The 26,875-nt window shown below is 44.6% G+C and overlaps 2 protein-coding genes and 1 long non-coding RNA gene across 3 annotated transcripts in view; 2 read left to right on the forward strand and 1 right to left on the reverse strand.

Moving 5' to 3' along the window:
* Positions 1 to 11,320, reverse strand: part of Ns2 (nucleostemin 2) — a 28,527-nt gene extending 17,207 nt beyond the window's left edge. Inside the window, exons 1-5 of the mRNA XM_050175876.3 lie at positions 11,031 to 11,320; positions 10,773 to 10,860; positions 6,726 to 6,954; positions 3,127 to 3,225; positions 2,323 to 2,466 (exon numbers count right to left, since the gene is read on the reverse strand). Of these exons, the coding sequence (XP_050031833.1) occupies positions 2,323 to 2,466; positions 3,127 to 3,225; positions 6,726 to 6,954; positions 10,773 to 10,860; positions 11,031 to 11,103 (633 nt within the window). The 5' untranslated portion in view covers positions 11,104 to 11,320. The remainder of the gene's footprint in view (positions 1 to 2,322; positions 2,467 to 3,126; positions 3,226 to 6,725; positions 6,955 to 10,772; positions 10,861 to 11,030) is intronic.
* A 172-nt stretch (positions 11,321 to 11,492) lies between these two features.
* On the forward strand, positions 11,493 to 26,844 carry RpS21 (ribosomal protein S21). The gene is made up of 6 exons (XM_050175904.3): positions 11,493 to 11,590; positions 11,673 to 11,752; positions 11,881 to 11,944; positions 12,352 to 12,423; positions 26,675 to 26,730; positions 26,802 to 26,844. Exons 2-6 carry the CDS (start codon positions 11,703 to 11,705, stop codon positions 26,809 to 26,811), a joined length of 252 nt encoding a protein of 83 aa, XP_050031861.1. The 5' UTR covers positions 11,493 to 11,590; positions 11,673 to 11,702; the 3' UTR covers positions 26,812 to 26,844.
* On the forward strand, positions 17,312 to 19,709 carry LOC140213088 (uncharacterized). Its single transcript, XR_011889994.1, has 2 exons — positions 17,312 to 18,796; positions 18,918 to 19,709. It is a non-coding gene; the product is annotated as an uncharacterized lncRNA (long non-coding RNA).
* Positions 26,845 to 26,875: the final 31 nt, after the last annotated feature.

Genomic DNA, 26,875 nt, shown 5'->3' on the forward strand with positions numbered 1-26,875 from the left:
ATACTCGAGGGGTTCGAATTGTGCGTTCACGAGTTAGCTCTTCCTCCGGCACCTCGCGAGTGAGTTCTTGGGTAGCTGCATGAGTGCAGTCATTTCCAGGGAGAGAGACGTGACCAGGTGCCTTGACCAGATGGAAAGTGTGTTGGGTAGGCCCGACTGCCCTTAGGATTCAGTGTGTGCAATGTTGTATACATGATGCCCTGTGAATATGTACAAGTATATATGTCTTGCAAGCCAGTGATGATTCAGGTTGGGTCAGTGCAGGGAACGTTTTGCGCGGCCTGAGTGATGGTGAGTGCTATGGTGCACTCTTCGACTATGTACTTGGGTCAGCACAGACTGCCTGTAAAGGCCGGTTCTCAGGCATTAAAGCTATCAAAGTTCGGAAATTTAAAACAATGCAAACATCCTGGCTGCATGCTTCAATTGTTAGATACACATGGCTGCTTGGTCTACATGTTTAGCATATCTGCAGGCTTTGAAAAGTGTTATTCTTGTTACATTGTGATCCCACTTATAGTGCAGATACATTTGCGACTATAGAGATTGGCGTTATAAGTGGTCTGTGCTGCATATTATGACAGGAGGGAAACAATGATGAAAGTGTCTAAAAAGTGCATTTACAAGCCAGGCAACAATACATAAAAACACCAACTAGCCCAACAAAAAGTTCTGCTGACATAAAAACAAGATGGGTGTCAAAACCATTACAGGTTCTACCCGCCAAGTCGTCGCCTTTGATAAAGACCGACTTTGTCTTTGATGCCACGTGCAATTGTTCCACAACATTGAAAGGTGTCCATTTACAACCTCTTTGTAGTACACGGAAGACATGCGCAAGTGTTCACGTGGGAATGGAAAATTGATTGGTGCACCGGGCACGAAGCGCTTTGTCATTAGAAGCTGTCAACTCGTTAAGAGCCAAAACCAATACACTTGTGCTGGCAGGCATCTCTTACAGTTTCTAACAGGGCTGTGTAATAGCAGATATTGCCTTGACACACATTCTACAGTGATAGCACCAAAGCCAAATGATCCCCAAGGCCAGTATGGGTTGCAAAGGCAGGCTTCTTCGTGAGTTAGCAGGGTGGCTGATTAAGCTAGTTCAGGTTTCATGTTAGTAAGTGAACAGCGCGAAAGGCAAAAAAGGACACTGGGGCCAAGAGCATCCTGTTCTAGAAGCCTCAAAACCCCTTGTAGCAAATGCGGTGCTTCCCAGGAACATATTATAGAATTTTTTTTGCAACAGGACCTTAGTACAAGCATGCATGCTATGAGTGCAAAGTTTACCTTTTTCATCGTCCCTCAACGTCCTTCGTTCCAACAGAGCAAGGCACTGCCAATGACGGGGCCCTGCCTACACCGTTATATTATCTGGCTTCAATGCTGTGTTTATTTCCATGCATATCCCACCGGGTGCTGTAGGCAACGCACACTTCCGGGCCCTTGCCTCTGGCTGTGCGTAGCACTAGAATTTAGCACAACTGTGCAACTGTCTGATCAAGGTGTTGGTGTAATTTCTGTTCACTGTGTTAGTCCTCAAATTCACGGTTAGTAACGCTATCTGTGCGCATCCTGTTTTCAAGTGTATGCATACATTGGTAGTACGCATAACAGCTCACTGAAGAATCCCGCATCGCCAGGTTGTGTGGTTTGTACAGGAGCTGCTGGAGCTGCCAGTGGCAACCCCACCTCAAGGTTAAGTTACAGCGAAATTTATGCACAGTAACAGTAGGAAGAAGTGTACTGACCAAACATCGTTCTTGACTGATGTGAGCTATTGGCCAGTAGCAGCCTTCTATGGGAATTTGATATGTGATGACATGTGAATCACTGTCAGCTTCTAAATGGGTGAGGAGAATCCTCTGTTTGAAAATAGAGTGTATGAGGTAAAGGTAACTTTGCATTCCGCTTGTGAACTCCACACACCGTGCGTGACTGCAAAATTTGGCTGAGTTGTTCACAGCTGTCCGTGCTACTACCTGCAGAATGTGTTTTCTCACCAAGCCCGAGGGGCAATCCAGGGCCCCTTTTAAAGAAACACAGAGGCTTCTGGTCATTTAAGAAGCCAGAAGTTAATGTATATTTCAAACACGAACAAGGAACCTCTTGCGATTAAGTTAAGCAACCAATAAGAGTTCCAAAACTTCAACTTTTGACTTGGTCAGTGACCAGAAACCTTCGTGGTTTTTCTAGTATGCTACTGTACCTGACAGGCGAGTTTTAGTCAACCTTTGAACAAAACCTCTTCATCCTGTCTACATCCTTGTTAGATTTTTGCGCAATCATCCACTGACCAAGTTTTTCATGAGGCGTGCTCACCTTGTACAGCTCATTCCAGATGCGCTTAGACTGGCCTTTGGTCATTATTTCTTGACGAACGGAAGGCTTGAGCTCATCTTCTGGTGTCTCCTTCTTGGTCTCTGAGTGGTGCGCTTGAGAGGTGTCAGCTGCTTGGACCAGTTCCTGTAAAGTCAAGTCAACTTATCATTTGTAATAGTACGCTTGAGACAGAAGTTCTGCAATGATCATTATAGCTAAACGAGCTACAATCATAAAGGCATATCAAGAAACAAACAAATTTTAAGCCCTTTCTGCACTATTGTTCAGGAGAAAGGAACTACCTGCTGGAGCTCTCAGTGCCCTAGTAAGAATGCTCTACTTCAAGCAAATTCAAGCGAAAAGCTGAATGCACAAGTTTTGCTGTGTGATTGAAGTGTGGCAGCAACCACTTGACCAATTCCAATGAAATCGGTGGCACACACTTTTCCATTGCAGTCATTATGCTGCACTTTAGCAGACAACTTCGCATTCTTGCCTCAGCATAACAGAAAGAGTGTAGTCCTCATTCAGTCAACAGCATTGTTGCTCTTATTATCCCACTACTTGTGCATTCACACATGTGCAGAAATTCTTCGAAAAAAAAAAAAAGAAAATATTGAAGTTTAATGACCCAAAACAAGGCAGTGACTAGGAGAGATGAAATGGTGGAGGGCTTTGTATTAATTTTGACTGTGCTTTCTTTAATGTCCACTCAATGCTCAGTACATGAGTGTCTTTGCATTCCACCCACATCAATGTGTAGCCACTAAATCACCGTTGTGCATGAAAGTGAAGGTTACTCACAGACAGGTCTCCAGCTGACAGACGTGGCTTCTTACGCTGCGCTTTGGGGCCAAACGTTGTCTCGTAGCTTGCCGTATCCAGGATGTGCACTCTGGCGTTCTGCAGTGGGTCACATTTTATGTGTGTGCTATTTCTTGCAAGGCAATCACAAACAATTCCATATCGCCAGCACTGCTCTTCAAAAACACAACTGTGCATCTAGCTTACAGTGGAATTAACTGCGGCACCATTGTGCATCTGCAATGAGGAATGTGTACTTTTCATCTGTTGGCTCGTGAAGCCATGACAAGTTAACACGACAGCAGCTGCACATTAACTCCATTGTGTGGATAAACGAGAACTCATGTTTTTCCAACATGGACACGTCCTGAAAGCAGGCACCTGGTTTCCTTCAGTGCAGTACGCTCCCTAGCAAAGAGTGTTAGTGGTTACCATGTGATGACACAAATGATGTCGCATGCGATGCCAATCAGGTGATGTACATAGTTAACAGTTGCACCTTCTGTAGGATCACCAACAGGGACAGGGAACACAAACTAAGGTGAAGTGAAAACAAGACTTTGTTGCACAATGTGAAATGGTATCCACAGTTTGCTGCACTCGCCATATTTACGTATCTGCTTGGCTGCAAACAGTAACGCCAGCTCATGGCCAGTTGGCGATGCCTATTTGACAATAGCAGCACTGTAATGCTCTTTGTACATCTGCACATAAGTACAGTACTTGCCTATTTCATAACCAAGCTCTGCTGCACAGTGATGGCTTCGTAAATAGTAAAAAATTATAGAATTATTATGAACACTGAGATGGCTGCCCTGGAAAGGCTTTGAAAGTGCTGAGATACAAAACTAGAACGCTCATGTACCCGATGTGCCAAGGAAAGATGCGATACGTACGTAAAGGCTGACTTATATGGTGTCAGTCTGCATGAAGCAGGGGACACTAATCTGTCTTCCCAATGCTACCAAGTGGCGACAAATCCCTACGGCAAGCGTAGGAACATGAGTAGCAAACAAAACAAACACATATGTGCACGCTATATTTAACATTATAACTACAAAAGTAGGTACTGAAATTGGTTAAAACAAGTTTAAATCCAAGAAAATCAAATTAAGAGCTTTGACATTGTGAATCAACAAACATGCATAAGAGATGATGTAGTGTAGGGCCCTGGAGCACCAGTACATCACCACCAGCTGGGTTTATTGAATGCGAACGTAAATCTAAGTAGACAAGTGTTTTTTGCATTTCGTTCTATTGGAATGTGACCACTGTGGCAGGGAAGCAAAACTGAACCCTCATGTTCAGCTGCAGGATGCCATAGCCACTGAGCTACCATGAAGAGTGATGTGCTGCATGAGTTTCAGGGTGCTTCTGAGGCATCACTGCACAATGATCACAAAATGCCTTTTTCTACTGGTGAAACCTCATTAATACAACTTCAAGGGGACGGGAAAGTCATATTCGAATGAAGTGGCATTTGAACTACAGAGAGGTCCTTCGAAAATATTGTGCTCTCCAATGTGTGTGGTGCAGCGCGCGATACAGCTGCTGATCAATAATTCAAACTAGATGGAAACTGCCTAAATGTCTGAATACATGGAATTCCAATATATCGAATCTGCAAGCGTATTTATTCTAGTAGCAGCCAGAAATGCTGGTAAACGCATTGCTGCATGCACATATGCTTGCACGTAACCTGGTCAGTTCATATTTTGACCACTGTCATGTTGCTGCTGCAGGCAGACGAAAGTATGGTCAGTGCGTGCACCAAATCTCCGTCCCTTACAACATAGAGGTTGACTTCGCAACAGTCATTGTCAGGCACTTCCCTCAGTTAATCATTGGCCTCTTGTGTCATTTGACGCCACTTGGCCGACAGAAATTTGTAACAGCAGTAAAATAAGTCACCCGGTACTGTGTCATAATTTAAGACAAAGATACAAATCTGGACATGCGAAAGTTGCACAATGGACGGCAAATGCAGCCTTTGCAACTTAGCAGCTTGGCTTTGCTTGTACTGTGGTTTTTCTTGAGCCAGCTATGAGTGGACCAACAAGGCTTCGCTACTTTCACTTTAGAGGAGGCATCAGAGACTGGTGATGTATCAAAACAAAGATACTGCTTTTTCTGCACAACTCGGTCCACCTTGTGGCCACTGAGCTACCTCGGTTTCAGAGAGAGGCAGAGGCAGTCCATGCACTGTAGAACTAATGTGTTGTATAATACGCGAAGCTGAAATGCTCAATTTCATAATATGCATTGTTACGGTGCTTAGCATTGCATCAGACTCTGGCCTTTGGCTCAGGTTTGTCTGAAAGGCTACCCATACGAGCAGGAACTTTTGCTCCAAATAACTACTGTGCGGTTTTCGGAGTTTGCTCCGTGGGAGTTTCTGCGTATTCAAGGACACGCGACTCTACTGGGACCAACCGAGCAGTTCGAATGATCCATCAATTCAAATTAACCCTTTACTGCACCTTGTTGCATTTACGCAACATTCTGATGAACGGCGTTAAAAACCGAAGCAAAGTCAGTTTGGAGCTGCCTGTACACGTTGTTGCATATCCGCAACATTGGTCTGTAAAACGCGGCACCTTGTGCTGCAATCTGTGCTAATCCTTCGCATCTTCTACCAAAACAAACGTGGCGGAGGCTGCGCGCGCCCGCGAGCAGTGATATAGGCAAGTTTTACAAATTGTAAATGTATTTCTTCATAAGACAAAGCGCAAAAAAAATTCTTACGCTATGCTCCACATCCTTCTGACTCTGTAGGTTCAAAAAAACATTTTCATTTCGGAATAGTTTGTTCCTGGCGACAGAACGTTGCTATGTTGCACAAATGCAACAACGTGTACATGGTTTATTTTCTTCGGAATAGTGAAATGGCTCCGAAACGCTTGTATGGCCCAGCAATTCCTCCTGATAGTGAAGGCAGTGACTATTCAATTAGTCACGACAGCCACGAGTGTAAGTCCGTTTCGATTCAATATGTGGACAAGATATTCTCTGATCGAATTTCCTTTTTTCTTTTCAAAAGTACGCTGTGCCTCCGCACGTTGCCGTGTCACGTCGTCACGGGCACAGCTTTACGTCTGTGCTTCGATGTTCTACATTTTGACAATAATCAGAAAACACTGCATTGTTTCCTGGCTGCACGGGAATCTGCATGACGTACTGCAGGAAGTGTGGGAACCACCTGTGGTGCACAAGCATGTACAAGCGCTTCTCTTTGTTCCACACTAAATCATAGGTGCACCAATGATTGTCTCGTGCAAATAAGCATCTGAGTATGAATCGCACTAAATCTATCTTTTACTTTCAACTTCTTCTTTATTTGCACATTGTTGCAAATATGCAACATACCCTTTTTTTGCAAATTGAAACCACAGACATTCGCTAAAGTAAGTTTCCATGGGAGTACAGGTACTGTTATGCTTCCCTAAAACTCCATGAATAATATTTTGAGGAAGCATAAAATTGTGCAATAAAGGGTTAATAGATTTAAAATTGCCAGGATTTCACTGTACTAATCTGCTGAAAAATCACAAATTAGGTTATGGCGGACAGGAGAAAAGGTGAGTGACTTGGCTAGATACCTTGGCCTTCTCGTTGAGCAGGCTAACTGGCAGCTTGCTCTGGCGCATCACCACCTGGTAGGGGTCGCGCATGGCCTGTCCCAGCTCCTCCTGGAACTGCTGCAGCGCCCCTTGACTGACGGTGCGTGTGTTGCCAAACCACTTCGGGTTTGGTGCCACTCGGGCCACCGTGCCCGATGTCACCCATGACTGGTACGGTGCGGCTTTCACTATCTTGCCCTTGCGGTCCCTGCGGCAAGCCATGACAACAAAAAACTTTAGCTACACTTATGGCCTTGCATAGGTGGCGTCCTTGTGAGCAAAGAGCACGTGAATTACGGTTCACCATTATAAGGGACACCAAATCAGTATTTGCGGACCCATTAGAATACAGTTTTGACGCAAAGGCCTTGGGAGTAAGCTTTTACTCATATAGGTCTACCTAATATGTTGCAACAAGAAATGAAGTTGATGATATGCTCTTGTTATACAGATCTGAATACTAAATCGGTTCACACAGCACGTATAGAGCACACTGTGTTTAAATGCATTCAGCAGTGTCACAGTCACAATAAATTTATGGCTGTACATGCCATAATCTTTTCAGATGCAGTGGCCTCCACACGTAATAAGGGTACTGTGCTATAAACACACAGACAACAGAAGTAGAAGTGGACAGGACGCGTGCAGTACCCCCCTTATTACAAGATGAACTTCCACCAACTAGCCCAACTTGCTGCTCTCCTCTGTGATGTTTTGGAGTTCAGCAGATTGCACGAGATGGCAACTAGCCAAGCGGACAGTGCAAAACTAAGCAGAAATGATGAATGGCTACTAAATGGCCCGACTGCAACTTGCATAGCGCAATCTTAGCTACAGTAGGGCTTTGTACATTGGTGTGGTTGGCCATCCCGATCTATGTGATACTTGTAGAATTTCTGCAAGCATGGCACTGGTGCTACCGTGTTTTGCATTGTGTAAATGTGAGTTTGAATGCAGAGGTTCTTGCGGACACCTGTTATTTGCACATCAAGCTACCTCTGTCACAGCTGTAAACAGCATTCAAGCACTTCTGTTCAAGACTGCACACAGTGTTCAAGCCTTCTGTGGCTTTTGCCTATGCTACTCAACATCAAGTAGTGCATGTTGGCGTTGGAAACAAAAGTCACATTGGCATTCATGCCTGTGGCTCGCAAAGACTGCCAGTCTAAATCAATTTAGACTGGCAGCATTCTTTCAAAACTGTGTTTTTGTTAATTTTGCAGTATGAGCTTGATTATTAGAAGAAAAAATAAATGAACTATTTTTTTTTTCAATTTCATGCCAGGACCCCAGTGCTATTATGTCGGTGTCCACGTCACGGATTTCTATGCAACTTCTCATGTTTGAGCTGTTGTGGCATAGCAAAAGTTCTCGCATATTGTTAAGTTCATTATTAAACTCCTTTAGAATACAACGCAGTGGCCAGCTTTACCTATAAAAATTCACATAAAATCAATATCCATGGCATCACGGCGAGCTTGTGCAGGAATGTCAAGACAGTGTCTCCACCAGTGTTTCGTTTTTACGCTTTCTCTAGTTCATCAAGCTTCCCCTAAAGGTAGCAGTAGATTTTTGGTATTGCAGAAGGGGTAATGTGCTAATACAGATTCAGTATTCCTCTTTAGCGTCAAGCTAGAAGGTGGCCCGACACCAGCAAGGTAAGTTTGTAACTGCAGTGAATCGAAGAGTAAGCATCAATTTCAGACACTGCACAGTGACACGTGAAATGGTGACCTGAAATTTTCAACTATGGGTGTACACATGGTCAAGCTGCAGGCATTGTGGAAGAATCAGTGCATAAACACAGTCGTGCAATCAGAACCCAAAGGCAGAGTGGGAAATCGGTATGCTTGCGCCATTTTGGTAGCAAATCTGATACCTTATGTGGATGCACGAATGCTACACTTTTAATCTCTTACCCACACTTCAAGTGCCACATCTACTCCTGTCTCCATTCTTGATACAATGAATGTGCATTGAGCAGTAAAATTGACCATTAACTGGTGCAGAGTATATGTGCGGCCCATAACATTTGTCAACCTCACATCCAACACGCATGTCTTAATGAACACCCAGACTTCTTGAGAGCAGTTTGGAAAACTAGTTCTCTTTATCATGTTTGCATGACATAAACCTATGGCTTAAAATTAAATTCTTGGTTTTTACAGGCCAAAACCTCAACACATCGAAGCGGGGGCACTTCATATTAACTTTGACCACCTAGGGTTCTTTAACGTGTGCCGAATGCAAGGTACATGGGACTTTTTGCATTTTGCACCCATCAAAATGTAGCCGTCATGGCCGGAATTTGATACCACGACCTTGTGCTTGGCAGCACAATGCCGTAGCCACTAAGCCACCATGACAGGTGTGTAGTATGGTTTGATGAGTTTTCCAAAACATTGCATTTGATACTCCCCATAGGTTACAAGGGTGGCAGATTGGGGAAGTTGGTATTTCATTACTTTTGTAGCAAGGGCATGTCACATTATTATTTGTTTTGAACACATACAATTAACAAGAAAGGGAAAGCGAGGAGCAGGCTGTCACATGAAGCAGTAAACAATACAGCATGACATGCACAAGCACTATCACACAACAAGTGCTAATGCACAATGCATATCCATTATTGTCCTATTTACTGCTTAGCACCTATATGCCCTTGCAACACAAATCATTGCCACAGGCATAAAGAAGCAGGACACAATTTTCTGTGAGTAAAAGTTAGGGCGGTTAACGACAGGCAGCACGGAATTGATGCTAACAAACTGTTGGAGATTTTATACCCTCACTTTAGGCAACAAAAAGACGCCACGAAGAGCAGTGTTGTGAAAGAACAGCTGAATCAGAACTAAAGACAACCAGTTTCAATATGCACAATGCATTGAGCACTTACAAAGATCCTTCATGCCGTCGCCTGATGTTTCTTTCTAAGCATTTTCTTCTTAATGGTCAAACCCAAACATTATTATATTTGTAAATTATATTATTTTGGTGTGGCAGCATTACAACAAAGATGCCACTGCAAAAATGTTGGGCGTATTTTTTTTTTATGCACGGTGCAAACGTGTGTATTCTGCACCTCTGCCAGCCAAACATAGAAAAGCCACGAAATTGCATTTAAAACTATGCTAATGCTGCTTTGTGTCACACAAGCAATTCATTCATAGATCTACAGTTGCCGTCACATCATCAAGAGCTTTCCTGCTTTTCAAAACAGATTTCAAGCAGCAAAGTTTAGGACATGAATGCAGAATTGTACATGGCAGAAACAAAATAAGCTGCCCACAAAGTTTCTTTGAAACATAAATTTTTCAGCAGGTCACTGCTGTGAATAAGAAAGCAGAGCTGGACAGTGAAATATCGCTGCACAATTGAAATGCTCTTCATACACAGAACAGAGAGAATGTTAAACGGACCTAAGAATGAGCGGTCAGTAGAAAAGTATAAAGACAGGCACATAGTTTAATGCAAAATACGCCATTGTGCCACTCAGATCCCGCATCACAAGACATTAGATAACTTTTCACAGAGATAAATTCACCCGTTTCGGGTTCCTTCTTATGGGTTACACTAAAAATAACTGAGAGTTTACGTGGAACTTGACCAAAACCACCTAAGACAATTTGTTCAAGAGCTAATGTGTGACAAACTTGCAGTGGTTTCTCATGTTTCTCTCTCTCTCTCTATCGGCATGTGTAGTTATGAGAACAAAAACACGTGTGCAGGCATCCAGCTCTTTTAGACAGATCTGCAATTTTAGTTCACATTTTTTGTCTTGTGTTTAAGGAGTAGCGCTATTCCCACGATGACGTACCAGCTAGCTCTTGACAGAATTGCCAAATATGTGCGATGCTGCGGTTATGTCACAACTTGCACCTGCGTCTACCTGCCAGCGCAGTTGATCTGTGATGGCACCGAGTATTTGGAATCGGGCATAGTGTGTGAGTCCGCGGTCATCGTGATCAACATATGCTGCATTTGAGTTTCGAACACGCATAGACCAGTGAATAATTATCGTGATACCTGTACGGTCTTGAGTTCTTGTACATGAGCAGACGCTTGATCGTCGACTTGTCTCGCATTGTACTGTCATTGCTTTTCTTTGGTCGGTCTGCAAAGACATCGAACACGTCGAAACATTAACTGTCATCTTCACACTGGCCATCGGCGACAGCTCACAGGTGAACCGGATCTTGTCAAGAGCTTATATATCAAAGCGAAACCACACAACTCACTATACTTTATGAACATCTGGAGACAAGGGGTCGTTTGAGGCGTTACCTGGGTTTAAACTGTGCGTTCCCTTATTGAAGGAGCTTGTTTTCTTAGCCCCGATCCTTTTCGCTTTAGCCATGCTGACGACTTGAAATCGGCGATGCTCACAGCAGAAGAGTGAACGCGGCTGGGTTGAACACTTCACTGCCGAGGCACGGATTGCTGAGCACAAAATTTAATGTTTGTGTATGCTTAAGCTCTGCTGTTGGTAATGAATGAAGTTTCTGCCGAATGAACGTCGCCGGCCACGGCAAGGGCGCAGCAGCCAGCAACAACACGTGTTTGAGGTAAACGACTAGACACATGCATGCTCTAAAAGCCCGTAAGCCACATTGAAACTGCGTGTTGATATAAAAAGTATTTTCAACACAAATAATAGTTTTATATATAACCAGGGCAAAGTATAAAAATTCTTACGTTATTTTATAATTTGTAGCAGCTGTGGTTAGAAAAAAAATGTTTAAAATTATAAAGTTACTAGCGCCGTACTTCCTTAGCGGCTGCATAATCCGAAAACAGGTAACGCCAGCTCTGATTCTTTCTCAACGCTGACGCCATTTCTGAAGGTATGGCAAAATTTTGCACGGTGATTTCGTGGCATATTTGCCGTGAAAGCGGCATTTAATCGTCTTTTTCTTTTCGTGACAGTGTTCGTGAGCAACTTCAGGTTAGCCAACCATGCAGAACGAGGCCGGAGAATACGTGGATCTGTACATTCCCCGCAAGTGGTGAGTGCACGTGTTTGAGCACTTCTCTTCTGCCGGCTGCGGTTTGTTGCGTTGTACGCGATATTTCCGCTTCGAGTGATGACCCAGAGTGTTGAAACTAACATCTGACCCGGTAAAACTTTTTGCAGCTCTACGAGCAACCGCATCATCCACGCCAAGGACCATGCCTCCATCCAGATCAACTTGGCCATTGTAAGTTGCGTTCAGCATTTTTTGCGACATGCTTAGGCAGCGACATTAGAGCATGTGCTGCATCATTTGTTCGTCACGTAACTGTGTACAGTGTGCATGTGTATGTGTGTGCGCGCGCGTGATGGGGTACTTACGCGTGTATTTGTGCCATTCATTGTTGATCATGTTCGTTCATACTTGGGAACGATGGGTACTCAGCACTTGATTCAACTTAACGAAGAATTAGTTTGTTAAGAGCAATAAAAAATACGAAGGCCACGTGATGTGATTGTAGACTTCGTAAGACTTGAGTTGCTCCTGGCAGTACTGCCATGACCGTTTACTACATAGCAAAGCACAAAGCTTACTTGAGGTTAGCTATACAGCTTTTTTGAAACCATTTTGATAAGTGACCTCCCGTATTCTAGGTGGATGAGCAGTCGGGCCGGGCGACCGGCGAAACAACGGCCTATGCCATCTGTGGTGCCATCCGCCGCATGGTGAGTTGTGCATTGTGAATCCTGTGGACGACTGAGAGTACTGTCGATTTCGAACAAAATGCGAACTCGTACGCTGTCACCCCGTGCTTGTGCCGTTTTACCAGTCATCAAAATCGAAGTGTGTACGCTCCACAGCAATTTGTTTCAGCTGGTACCTGGTTTGGTGCGTGATTGGCAGCTCGGCACCAGAGTGTCGCGAGCAACATGCCACTGTGGGCATCCAAAACAAGAACAAAATAATGTAGCCGTAGAAATAAGTTGAAGCACATAGCAAAGATTGGTATTGAGCATAAGTAAGCAATTGAGACAAGACCAGTGATGCTACCGCTGTGCTGAGAGGCAAAGCCTGCTACATCCTGCTACATTTCTGCGATATATGAGAAATCCATGCCCACCATGTGCCGAAAGGCTTCCATTCTATTTAGGGATGTAATGAAGCAGAGTGCGTCTATTACTTTAGGCTCTGCTGCATTATCAACATACGTTTTTCTTTTTTCATAGATTGCTCCGTGTTAAAGGATAGATTTGTAGCAGCGAGATCACGCTGAAGGTTCTGAAAACGCCTCTGAAATCTGCACATAAAACGTGCAAGTGCTTCCATGCTTTTCTAAGCCACTGCTTTGTCACCGGATTGCGATGAAGGGAGGAGTAGGAAGCATTTTTGCTGTTTGGATTGAGTTGATGAACCAGTGACCACTTGCTGCCTTCACGTGGCTTGCCCACTGTAGTAGCTCCGTATAATGTGGTTTGCAGTCAGCTTCATAAACCTGCTCTGAAAGTCCATTTTACTGCTCCAAAAGGAATTTTGGCTGCTCCAAAACGGCATGAGCCAGTAGCATCACTCCAAGACAATGCCAGACAAATGTAGAAATCAGTCAAGAAAAAAGAAATGATAGGGGACGAAAAGTTCCCGCTGATAGGCGAACCCTCATCTTTCACATTATGTGTGCAATGCCGTTCCATCACATAGCACTCCTGCGTCAAATTGTTCCAAATGAGATTTCCTGTGCCATCCTGATAAAAAACTAGATTTTGCGCTGAAGTGCGGCAAAATTACCGACTGCATAATATGTGTCTGGCCTCAGTGGTCTGCAGACGTGAATAGCACACGACGAAAGCGGCTTAATAATTGAATTTCACATTATTTAGGCGTCGCTGACTGATAATTAGAGCTTGTCAGGGATCACCCCAAATTCGAAATAAATGGCAGTCCAAAATATCCAAATTCGCCCGAAAGCAAGCGGCGTTATTCCATGAATGGCTGAAAAGTGTGTGCCGTATTGTCACATGATTACGTTCGGTAATACGAGATATTTCGCATCACTAGCATCAGACACGTCGGCATCTCCGAGCGACAGCATTCTTGGCCTGGAACACTATTGTTCGTCGACGTGTGTGGTGATAGTCACACAATATGTCGTCAAAGTGAAAGTATCCCTGAGAGGGACTGTCTAGTATTAGAGAGTTTTAGTTTAGGGGACGCAAGGCGTTGGGGCCCCTTGCGCTTGGATGCGTTTGCGTACGCAAGCAGAAACGCGCTTAGGTTAGCGGCCCCAAACGCAAGCTGCAGTGAGGTCGCAGCGCCATCAACGTCTGATTTTTGCTGCGTTATCATTTTTTAAAACATGAAATCAAGCACATGAAGTTAAGCACATAAAACTATTCTTATTAAAAACAGTTAATAGAGAGGTTTAGCGTGTCCAGTATTCGGGTAAACGCAGGCGGAGCAGGTTGGGGCGGAGCCGTAAACGGGAGCGTCCTGCATGGTGCAGCCACCTGGTGGCGCAAAGCTCAGACAAAAACAGTTAATATTGCAGTAACCAAGTGTATTTTACTTTGCTGCGGATGTAAAGTTTTGGCAGCAACACGATTACGCCAGTGCCGAAAATTTACACCAGCAGCGAGGTAGAATAGACTTGGTTACAGCAATATTAGCTGTTTTTGTCCGTTTGAGCTTTACGCCACCAGGTGGATGCACCATGTAGATCGCTCCCGTTTACTCCCCCACCCCAGCGCCCTGTCCGCTTGCGTTTAGCCAAATACCGGACACGCTTAACCTCTCTCATATATATAAAAACAACATCTCTCGACACTTGGCGAAAGATTTATCGGATTATCTACCCGCTAGCTACTCGTAAGTTCTCGTACACCTCGAGAGTCACGTAGATAACGTGACCGCTTAGGGGCAGCGATGTTTTCGGCCGCCCCAAGGACGCAAGTAGACGTAGCGGTCTGCGCATGCGCAGTACCGTCGCCCCTAGTTCTTGCGTACGCAAGCCGCTTGCGTCCCCTAAACTAAAACTCTCTTTTAAGAAAGCCGAAGTTTGTCAACACATAGCTGACTGCATGTATGCTTGACTATGACCCGTTCAGTCCGTATCTCTACCATTATCATGCTGTCACCACAGATAGATGAAAGTACAATCAGTGCATGCACCGAATCTTCAACGCCTGACAACATAACAGTATCATCAAGTCGTATGTGCTCCAGAGGAGCAGGCAGTTAGCCAATAATGCATCATATGCTACTTGAAGGCATCACTCCTTCCACAATCAAGGCCCTCGCTATGCATTGAATGCCTGGGTGTATTGCTACTTAAATGCTAGAACTCTGCAAAAACCCAAAAGTAGAGAGACACACAAGACAGGCACTGAGTACCAATGGTTTGTTCAAAAGTGCAAGTAGGAAAATTTATTTAGACATGTGAATGCAACATGCTGACAAATAATTTGACAGTGGCATTTTAATGACGAAAACAGATATTGTCTCATTTTTCACCTGTACAGTAATACCGATACATAATGAAAGAAAGCTTGTTTTCATTGAATGCAGAGACATGTATTAGTGATGGCATAACTTTATCAATGTTAGCCCTTTTCATCAAATGCAAGGATAAATGTTTTAGTGAAATGATGACTCCTCATGATATGAGACATCAGCAAACAGTTTCACTGTGGCTATCTTGTACAGAGGCACGAACATGCTTACTGTGTTTACTCGAATATAGGTTGAACACTAATATAGGCGGGCTTAAGTATTGAACTCGCTGAGAAATACAATATTTTAATTTGAATATCATCATCATCATAAGCCTGGTTACGCCCACTGCAGGGCAAAGGCCTCTCCCATATTTCTCCAACAACCCCGGTCATGTACTAATTGTGGCCATGTCATCCCTGCAAACTTCTTAATCTAATCCGCCTACCTAACTTTCTGCCGCCCCATGCTACGCTTCCCTTCCTTTGGAATCCAGTCCGTAACCCTTAATGACCATCGGTTATCTTCCCTCCTCATTACATGTCCTGCCCATGCCCATTTCTTTTTCTTGATTTCAACTAAGATGTCATTAACTTGCGTTTGTTCCCTCACCCAATCTGCTCTTTTCTTATCCCTTAACGTTACACCCATCATTCTTCTTTCCATAGCTCGTTGCGTCATCCTCAATTTAAGTAGAATATAGGTCGACCTATATCTTTTTCGAAAAATGACAAAATTTGAACATGACACACTTTCATTTATGGTAAGCTCAGCCATAAAATCTCGCTAGGCCATGCTAAAAGCAGCATTCTCATAGAAAGTGCTGCAGAAATCAACCTCGTAGGATGTTTCTTCTATGTTTTTGGGTAACCAAAGGACGTCATCCTTGGTGTCATAGGATTCTTTGGATTGGCAATATTTATGGAAGCCACTCTGGGTAATTTTCAGACTGACTTTATGGCAGGCACGCTGGAGGATCTCCATTAGCTCGGTACTTTTGCTTGCTTTGTTCATGAATATAGGTTGTGATTGTTTGATCACGAATGTAGGTTGAAGGCTCACTTTGGGTAACATATTCAAAAAGATGGGTGGACCTATATTCAAACGAATGTGGCACATCTTTCTTTCTTTTTCTCTCTCTCTCTCATATGCGCAGTTGTTTGTTGGCACCTGCCGCCTGTGTGTCTTTATTGCGTCGTTTTACTGATTTATTGCTTGCTTTTAGTAAACTTAATTTTCAGCAGCTATAACTAAGAGTGTGCAAATATTCAAACATTCAAAAAGTTTGCGTCCACTTCAAAAATGCCTTCATACTGGCCCATCAATCTGAATTTGTTGCATGATACTAGTTCTTTTCACCTTAAAACCGATTTATGTCAAAACCATGTCTAAATAACCCTGAATTCTGGGAAGAAATTTTTCCCCCTGTTGAATGAGCAGATTGGGTAGCCTAAACGTTTAAGAGGAAGCTTTAGCACGGGCCCAACTCCAATGCTGCCTATTCAAATACATGTAAAAGACAGAAATGCTTTTCTGAAATAACCGTGGATCAATTTTGATTACATTTGTTGTACATTTTAGAAAGTTCTAGTGACTGTATGAAGTCGAGTGTTGATTAAGGGTTTGAACTTTTAAATAAGAATTGGTAAGCTTGAAAACAAAAAAGCGCGAAGTTTACAAACTCGTAGCTCAGCACCAAAAACAGAAATTTAGTATAATTTACAGCTTATATAGATTTGTTACAATGTTTACAGAGCTTTTGCAATAGACCTGTTCACAGATTAGTAATACATTCCACAGAGGTGTATATCAACCTTGTCCGCTTTAGATGTATAATAAATTCTGTTTGCGTAATTGTGATATCGTTTTTTTATTGGGAGCTAGAGAGTTCTTGACATGATAGTTCCATTTTTCTAAATTTCACAATTTTTATCGATGTTTATAATGAGAATAAGAGCCTAAATAAAAAATCTGCTTCCAACAGTCATTAAATTTTAAGTTTTTCTTTTATGTGTAACAAACCTCATCAGGTGCAGTGGTTGCCAAGAAAAATGATTTCTCATTTACCATGTATTTATATAGAGGAGGCTTTGAGTTAAAGCTTTCTCTAAAGGGGGGACATGGGTTGTGGAGATTATTTCCTGCATCTTATGGCCAAATCTGATGAAAATATACAAGCTTACTTAGTTTTTCATGCTGATTTCAAATATGAAATAATCTTTCTTGTAGGTACATTAGTTCAGGAGATTGACGGTGCTGCCACTCTATTGTTTCCGGAGACAACGGAAAAAAAACTGCTCAGAAGAAAGTGAATATTTTTGCATAGCTAGATACTATAATGTGCAATAACTGCAATGCTGCAAAAAGTTTTCAAATGAAATTTTAGTTAGCCATTCTGCAGGTGATCAAAATTCTTTCCTTGACCTAAGGCTACCACACCAAAAGAAAATTCATAAAATGGAAATATACATACGCACAAATTTGAAATTCTGCTCTCAGCACTTTGTAATATGTAGATTAGGCTTTCTGCTAAAGAAAGAATTAGTGCTCTAGCTGTTCTAGATCATGAGATATCACTTCGACAGTCTAGTGAAGTGACCCAAAAACATGTTTTGAGAAAAGTGAGAAAACGTGCAAAACCCTACTTTATTTACAAATTTACAGCTGTAACAGCTCAGTAGGCACCAGGCATGTAGTCCTGCTGACTCCCAGCCCCGGTGTGCCGCTTTTTGAGGGACTGGCGGAAATTTTCTGATGCTTTGCATTTCTTGGCTGATGCTGTCATTCGACGCCTATCTTTCTCGGCCATGAGGGTGCGACTTTGCTCGCTCGGATTTAGACATAGTTCTTTCATTATGTCCTTTGAGGCCCTTGCCCTTGCACACAACGATGTTCCCAGTATGACCCACGTTCAGTTCGGCGTAAAGTTCGCGAACCGACCGCGCGCAGTCGCTCGTCAGATAACGCGCCGCGCGATCGGCCGCTGGCGTCAACTTCGTCTTCACGTAGCTCTGGCACGTTTTCGTGTGAAGAGCCCGACGGCTGATGCCCATCAACGAGACAAACGTCACTGAACGCGGTCTGTCGGTTCTCCGTTGCCTGCATGGCACGCGTAGCCAAAACGTTCACAGCAAAGGGTTTCATTCGTTAAGCACTGTGAACGCGCGGCGAACTCCAGACCGACGCAATCTCTCCACAATTTGCGCACATAAAACGCAGCTTCACAGCGAGTCCGTATTCCCGCTCGTCTCGGACGATTTATAAGGCACCACTGCAGATGTTGCAGTTCGCAAATGTTAATAAAGTGTTCACGGCACTCAAATCCACAATCGTAAACGTAGTCCCATCAGGCGGGCGAAGTGCATCGTCGGTACTGTCACCCACACTCGCGTTTCCTCTCCGTCGCTGGAGCGGAAGACAACTCCGATAGCTTTGCTTTGGCTTTTGCTTCCTCCTCCTCCCGCTTGCAGGGTTGCCGGTAGATCGTATCTTGCTGTACGCGAGCGCTGGGTCGAAGGGTCAACGGCAGGCGGACTTGTCACAGTATCCGCAGCAGCCGATGCGGTCGTTAGGCCTGCCGTTGCTGCATCGACGATTTCGGCATCGGTCGCTGAGGTTGTGGCGTCCTGAGCGTTTTGCAGTGTTGAGCAGCGTTTTTTGAAGTTTTCGATGAGTGTCCGTCCCACTTTTTGCGCACCAAACTTGTGCCGCATTCGAAATTTGCGTTCCGTTTCAGATATCGCGTTGACACTGGGGCAAGATGGCGCACCTCAGTGCGCGGCTCCAAGCGCGGAGCAGACGATGGCCATGCAGTTCCGCCAATCGGGAGGCAAGCTCAAGTCACGTGCACCGAGTGACGAATAGGAGGGCGTTCTAGTACCTTTCTTTGCCGCGCATTTTATAAGTGGCCAATGGCTGAATGGGGCCCGTTCTGGCGGGAATTTGAAGGGAAAAGTCGCCTCTTTCAAATGAGACCAAGGTGTCCGCGCTAGCACACGTGGAAGAGCAGGCGCGCGTTTCGGAAAATATGCCGTTTCAGTGCAAGTTCCGCCTGAAATTCAGCTAGTACATGTCGTATAAGGCGTCACTGCGGCTAAAATACTGATGTTATCGGTATGAAATTAACAATATAGATGCAATAATAGCTGTACATTCCAAAAATGCAAGAAAAAGAAATAGAGTTTTTTTCGAGATTTTTGGTCGCCACAACCCGTGTCCCCCCTTAAAGGGCCCCGCACCAGGTCTGGCCATTTTGAGCTGACAAGCGCAGAGCATGCATTGCTACACATTGCGGAAAGATCTCAAATTTCAAACCGAATGCCATTTTCCGTTCTCCTCGCGTTCACTGCTCTCCAAGCCGGAGGATGACGTACACGTGCTAGTGCGCCTGCGTACACGTTTGCACTGTGGTTTTGCTCGTGGTAATACAGGACTTCGAGAATTATTCAAGGCAACATCTGTTGTTTGTGAAATATGTTGCTTGAATGGACGAATTAAAGCTTAGGAGAATAATAAAACACAAACCGAATGTCTGCATGCTTTTGTTTTACTTTGCACTGCAGAAAGAGAGATGTACTTCTGTTTCGTCTGCTTGTTCCCACGTCGTGCAGTCGCATGCGCAGACATTGAAACTATGTCATTTTCTTCCGTGTTCCACCGGCAGTATCATGCTCTGCGATCCGCTTGTGTCTGCCTCAGTATTCGTGTAGCACTGACTTATACCGCTAGTCAGGTGACCTCGTGCACAGCGCGCAAAATCGTGCGCTGCGCGAAACAAGACAATCACAACAGCTCTCACACATGCCATCAGTGGAAATGCACAGCGCCGCAAGAAAGCGAGGAGGAAGAAAAAAATGAAGGCAGGGCCCGTGAAGTATGCATCCGCGACCCTCGAGGTCCGGTATGGAAGAACGCAGGGAAGGAATTTCACTTGTGGAGGCTAGGTGGGGCGAGTGGCGAGGGTGTCTCACTTGGCAGTGTAGGTCGCCTCCTGAATTCCATTTAACAGGGAGAGGTGAGCTAGATGGTGGTCGATATTGGAATGCATTGTGTAACTGCACAACCGCGTGTCCTGTGTTTCCTTCTTCGTCCATTATCGTTTGCACGGTTACATAATGCACTCCTGAATTCATGGGTTTGTGGCACTGAGATCATTATATCTCGGCAATATATGAGCGAACTTAGAAAAATTTTTGCGGCAGAACGATCCTTAGTGGACACGTAGCAACTTCCACTATGGGGCCTGGTGAGGGGGCCCTTTAAAGCTAAATGTTGTTCCACAGGACACTTAATGCCTAACATTCAATGAAAAAGAATGCAAAAAGAATATAGCAATATTAAAGCATAATTTAGGTAATATAGAGCGAGTGATCCTGAATATGCTAAACTTGATTTGGTATGATTATTTGAACTGCAGTGGTTCTCAGGATAAAAAAAAATAATAAACATATGCTAATATGGTGAATGACAGTTATAGGACCTACCTTTCAGCTGGTATCATGAGGGGAGCCTCCAGTGGGACTTATTGACGCTTTTCGTGGCAATCTTGTGGACACTGCCACGTTTGATCACATGGTGACGCATCCATTGCTTGCCTCAACTGCCTCTGTTTCCTCCCCGTTTACAATGAGTGTATGATGCTGATGCGGCTTAGCAAACCCCTGTTTCAGGAGATATCATAGGCGGCGACTGGGTGGACGACACGAAGCTTTGGCCACAGCTTCGGAGAACATGCAAATGCGCTTTGGAAGCTGATTAAGCTATGTCCAAATGGTGCGAGCAGTGTGTATGGTACTTGTTTAAAAAGCAAAGCTAAATATGTATTCCAAGCTATCCAAATTTTCCGCTCATGAATCGAAGCAGGATTAGTATGTCTTGCTCTTCGTTCATTATTTGGCAAATATTTTTAATCAGCAGCTTGTCACCTTCCCGACTGATTAAATTTTCTTTGTGCGATCACTCGCAGGTGTGCTCAGTTCCGGTAGATTTGTTCTTGCTGTGTGTAGGACTTGGAACGTAGCTGTTTTCTACATTGCAATACCTTGTACCAAAGATGTATTATCGCTACTAACTCGCTTACTCTTGTGGACCATCACGAAACATTCAGCTTCAACCATTCGTGTGTTATCGGCGTACTCCATCATTTATTGTGCCTATATGGTGTGCATATATTCAAGGGTGTGCTCATTCACTTATTGACACGTTGATAGTGGGAGTAAGATTCCATGCCAGTTGGTGTAGATGTGTGTAGATACTGTGCGCGAAACGTACTATGGCAGGAATCTGTACTACTCCCTTTCTCATTGTTTACCGAGCAGTACTCACTCTTGCCGTCGTTCTGGGTCTGAAGCACTTTCTTTGAAGCTTAGCGATGCAACGCTGGCGTATGAGGAAATTTCTGTATCCTTGAAAGTGCCGGTAACGTGAACGGATAGTTGCAGCAACGGTCCGCCAACTTGGCTATACAGATTCATTCCATTTCTTAGTATGCCAGTCACTATTTTTGCAGCCAACTACTGCACACGTCTTCAATTCTCATGATTCAATCTGGCATGAATGGAGCACAGTGTATTAGCGAAAACTCAGTTGCATTTCTGACAGCTGATCGCACAGAAGCAAACTGGAAGCGGTAATGGTTTCGTATTCGTTCGCTGTCGCTGAGGCGATCTGAGGCGTGCCGCCGAAAGCGCCATCTCTTTTCTCTAGAACAAACTGCTGCACAGAAAGGGTCAATAGAAGCCACTGCTGCTTGAAGCTGTGAGGTAATTGTAACTTATTGGGTGGAAAGGAGAATGTATAAACTTGTACCGTGCAGATCTAGTAGGTTTTCATTTGTGTGAATGCTGAGACACCTTTATAATGAATATGCATGTGTGTTCAATCACTAGTAAGCTGTGCCTCTGGCTACAGTATTGGCACTCGCAGCTTTGTGATTCGAGGGAGTGGTATGCATTCATTAATTTCGGGACTTCCACGGTAAACAGGTCAAAGCCGTTCTACTTTATACATGCTCATGAGAGGAGCAGGAACACAATGGTTGCGATCCATTGAGAGTGTAACAGGTTTCATGGCTCTGGCATTGGAGAAGCTTACAGGCATATTGGAGACAGGAGCTTCATTCAAAAGTTTGATGCGATGTTCTGCCCACGAAATGTCCTTACACTTTTTTTTGAGCATGGATTTTTTTGTGTGTGCAATGTTGCAGAGCAGCTCTATATATGTGCAGTTCAACCTCGCAACCACGAAATCGCTAGCGAACGCGAAAAGATTCGCTTTCACAAGAATTGTGAAAAGAGACAGCACCAATAGGTAATGCATTGCAAAACAAAACTTTGCTGTCCAAATTCTGTTAGCCTACTTTGCGAGCTTTGCTTGATAATATAGAACTGCATTGCCGACAGTACAAAGCACGCCGCATGCGTCGACCAGCCCTGGCCGTACTGCCGCAGTGCAGTATCCTCAGTCAATTGTTTTACAGATGTGATCACTTTTGCGAGATTTTGCGTAACTCGGCACTGGACGCAGAGCAACAGCGCATGCAGCAGTATTTCTCCACTGCATGCTGTTGCCCGAAGGCAAACGATCGAGATAATTGCCTTTTAGCATAAATCTACATCTGGTGCCGAATCCGCACACGATGCCTGTAGGGTGGCACCAAAACCAGTGTTCTTGAAGCAAGGGATGCGTATTCCCAGATGACCGCTCAATCACGGCCCGATGCATGACACTCCGTATGCTGCGATTGCAATCTCAAGCAGCATAAACAATTCCATGTCGGTGGAACGTGTATTTTTTTTGTTTTTGCTGCATTTTTCTCACCGAGGCGCACATTACGCAGTTCACTGCCATGATCGGTGATTGTTGTTCAAAATGCGCATTCAGTTTGTGTTCACTTTCGCCTCACGCAATTGGCCTAGACCTCTCCGAGTCGTCATCTGCGGGGAACGCAAACTGAACACCGTTTTGAACAACAATCTATGATCTCATCTAGCAGGCGTGCAAGAACCATTGTCACATGTTGGTAGCAACATGGGTGCCGCTTTAAATGGCAATCAACAAACAAGATGGCGGCCATGACGTGTTCCAGTGCACTGATCGCTTCCGGCGCTTGGTTGTTTTTGTGAACAAAAATTGCGGCGCTCACACAAGTGTAATGTGGTATTTTCCACAATTTTAATGCAATACAGTGACATTAGAGCACATTTTGGAACCTGCTAGCCTTAAGCAAGTTAGTAATACAGTTAAACCTGGATATAACGAAGCTGACAAAAGCTCGCAATTTTTCGTTACATGCAGGTTTTCGTTACATGCAGGTTTCGCGTGAAGGCTCGTACGAATGATGCAGAAACGAAACCAAATAGCTCAATATATCCGTGAAGGTGAACTCACCCTTCAATCATTTATTTTACACTAAAAAACTGCGTAATTTCCGCTTGCTTCTTCGGCACGAGTGTAGGCACAACACGCCGCTCCAAAGAGGCTAAATCGTGTAGAGCTCCTTCATCGTCGAGCGAGCCGACGAAACGGCGCATAACGTCCATTGCGTTCATCACCTCCTTTGCAGTAGGCACGTCACACGGATCTGCCTCACAAGCACCATCATCACCGCCATCCGGATTTTGCACGCTTTCAGCTACTGCTGCATCAGACATTTCTTCTGTAGTCACGGCGGCGTTGTCGGCAAACAAAAAGTCAGTCAGTTCAACGTCGTCGGGTACACCACCGTTAGTACATAGCTCGTTCCACGCCTCGGCCACATTGGACGGAGTAGAAAGGTCTTCCTCCTCCTCGTCGGCACCAGCCCGTGCGTTTTTGGCTATTCCGGCCTTTAAAAAGCAATTCGCGATAACTTCTGCCCTGACCTCTTGCCAGGAGGCAGCAAGCATCTCGACTGCTTGATAAATGTCGATCTTCATCTCCCGTTCCAGACGGATGTCGAGAAGTATTTTCAGGATTAGTCGGCGCCGGTAACAGCATTTAAAACTGTTAATGACCCCTTTGTCCAGGGGTTGTATTAGGGACGTGCAGTTGGCCGGGAAGTAATGCAGTTCGATGTTCGACAGCTGCAGGCCCTCGACGTGGTGCGCCGAGCAATTGTCCAGCAGTAGGCAAACTTGACGGCCTTGCCGCTTGACGTCCTGGTTAAATTCCTTTAACCACTCAGAAAATATTGGCCGAGTCATCCACGCTTTGGAATTCGCCACATACTTCACGGGCATACGCTTCGTTCCCTTAAAACACCTGGGACGGGCACTTTTGCCGACAACTAGCGGGACTCGCTTGTCTGTGCCGTCGAGGTTGGCACACAGCAGAATCGTTATGCGGAGCTTGCTCTGCTTTCCACCGCGGCAGTCATCGCCTTTTAACGCTAGCGTGCGGCCCGGAAGCATTTGATAAAATAGAGCTGTCTCGTCGGCATTGTAGACACCAGCCGCCTCGAAGCGACTCAGGATTCCAGGCAGCTTGTCAGCCACCCACGAAGCAGCAGCATCGCTGTCTGCGGAGGCAGATTCGCCGCTGATTACTCTTCCGACGACACCGTGCCGGCTCTTAAATCCCTGCAGCCACCCGTTGCTTGCCTTGAAATCGTCATGACCCAAGATACACGCAAAATCCTTTGCCTTCTGTTGCAAGATCGCGCCACTTATGGGTACATTTCTGGCTCGCGTGTCCAAAAACCACGTGAACACTGCCTTGTCCACATCAGTGTATGTGGACAGCTTCAGTCTTTTTTTCTTCGAGCTTGTTCCCGACTCCACTGCGTTTCTGATGCTGTGTTCCGCACTCAAAATCGTTGATAGTGTGCTCGCTGGAATGCTGAAACGGGTGGCAACGTCCTTCTTCTTCTCGCCCGCGGAGACTGCATTTAAAATTGCGAGTTTGTCTTCAAAAGACAGAACTTTTCGTTTTCTGGCAGTAGAACTCATCACGACCAACCGACGACGCAGTTAGAAGCGGAGACGCACGACTACACGCCGACAGGCAGGCCTAGCACCTCCAAAACAAGTCGGACAAACCAGTACCAGAGCACAGTTGACACACGCACACGTGCAGAACGCAGGACAACACTCAAGATGGCGAATACAACGCATCCATAGAGAAAGAAAAAAAAGTGACGGATATCGTTCGTCATCGTCCCTCCCCCTCTCCCTTCCGGCGCCTTGGCAATGAAAGAACCGGCTATCAGCGTTGCTTTTCAAGTGAATTCTTACACATAAGTGTGTCTAAGCCGTTGAAACAAATGAAAATCACAAAATAAGAATGCTTGTCTTCAAATCCATACGAAACAAAATAATTCTGCAAGAGAAATCAGCTGCCGATACCAATGCCACCTGGTGCCACGCTAGACAAGCAAAGCCTGAAAAGACTGCTACGTTAGGCACGGAGCGGCGCTAGTTGCCGCCATCATCATCATCATCGCTAACTTTGCTCGGTCGTGGCAATCCCTGGCGTTCGCGTAGCTGCTGGCTCCTTACAGCATTAATATTCAATAATCTAGAGCATTTCTTCGGCCGAATTTTCCTTAAAAGTGCTAAAAGTAATGACTGATCAGCTTTGGGAGTTCGTTACATCAAGGCTAACCGCCGCAACGCGTTCGTTACATCAAGGTCGAAAATACATGGGCTTCAATGGGGGCAGCGTTGGGGAATTCAAAAACTTCGTTAAATCCAGGAATTCGTTACATATAGGTTCGTTACATCCAGGTTTAACTTATGTAGAGTTCTGGCAAAATTCGTTGATGCAGGATTGCAGTGCAGCGACATTTCATTGCTGAGAGGTACGAAATGCATTGACTCCTACGAGCGTTCGCCGGGCATATGAAAATGTTTCAGTGTCGTGAGAATTTTGTTGTTGTGGGATTTCGTTATCACGAGTTTCGACTGTTTACTGTCTTAGCTGAACATTAAAACTATGGTCCACTCTGTTCATGTTCTCACATGCTCTAGCACACCAAACAATTGCTGTGATGTTGCATTTCTGATGAGCATATGTCACAGAAACAAGCAATGCAGGGTTGCCTTGGCTGCAAAATTATGGAAGCCAAATGGATGTACTACCACCATCTACTCAGCTCAGCAGTGAAGCAAGGGTCGCACTGTACTTTCCACAGCCGGCACAAGAATTGTGTTCACTCACATCAATGTTCCTGCTGAGCTGTTCACCTTATGTATAGGATGCTTGAGAAAGCATAATTGTGGGAACCATCATTGACTTGCTTGCTTGCACAATGTTGAATTTCTCGAGAGTTGTAGCGTCGCATGTGAGCATGCCACTGTGTTACTGGCGAGTAACAGTGATAGAACATTGAATATCTTCATCATGACAGCAACTGCAACAGTTGTTGCTCCTACTGAGACAAATGTTGAAATTTTGGCTCCAGCGACATGTCACGTTTGACCACAGTAAAACTGTTCTTTCTCCTTGAAGTTGGTCAAAGCATATTGTTGTCATGTCTTGTCTGGCTTGTAATGAACCATGTGTTTTTGTTTGCAGGGGGAATCTGATGACTCCATCACTCGGTTGGCCCAGAAGGATGGCTATGTCGCAAAGTAAGGATGGCATTATGAGGGTGTTGCAGAGGCAAATTCTACATGTTTGTCTTTATTTCTTTTCTTTACAGGGACTACTGATGGACGCGTTTAAATAAATTGGTGAACACCAAGGCTGTGTATCGTTTCGTGTGTGTGCTTTCCT

Source organism: Dermacentor andersoni, chromosome 9, assembly GCF_023375885.2.
Source record: "Dermacentor andersoni chromosome 9, qqDerAnde1_hic_scaffold, whole genome shotgun sequence".
Taxonomy (NCBI): Eukaryota; Metazoa; Arthropoda; class Arachnida; order Ixodida; family Ixodidae; genus Dermacentor; species Dermacentor andersoni.

Coding starts and splice junctions, on each gene's coding strand:
- RpS21 (XM_050175904.3), top strand. CDS start 11,703: ATGCAGAACGAGGCCGGAGAATACGTGGATCTGTACATTCCCCGCAAG. Junction 11,945..12,351: donor TCCAGATCAACTTGGCCATT/GTAAGTTGCGTT, acceptor CCCGTATTCTAG/GTGGATGAGCAGTCGGGCCG. Junction 12,424..26,674: donor GTGGTGCCATCCGCCGCATG/GTGAGTTGTGCA, acceptor TTTTGTTTGCAG/GGGGAATCTGATGACTCCAT.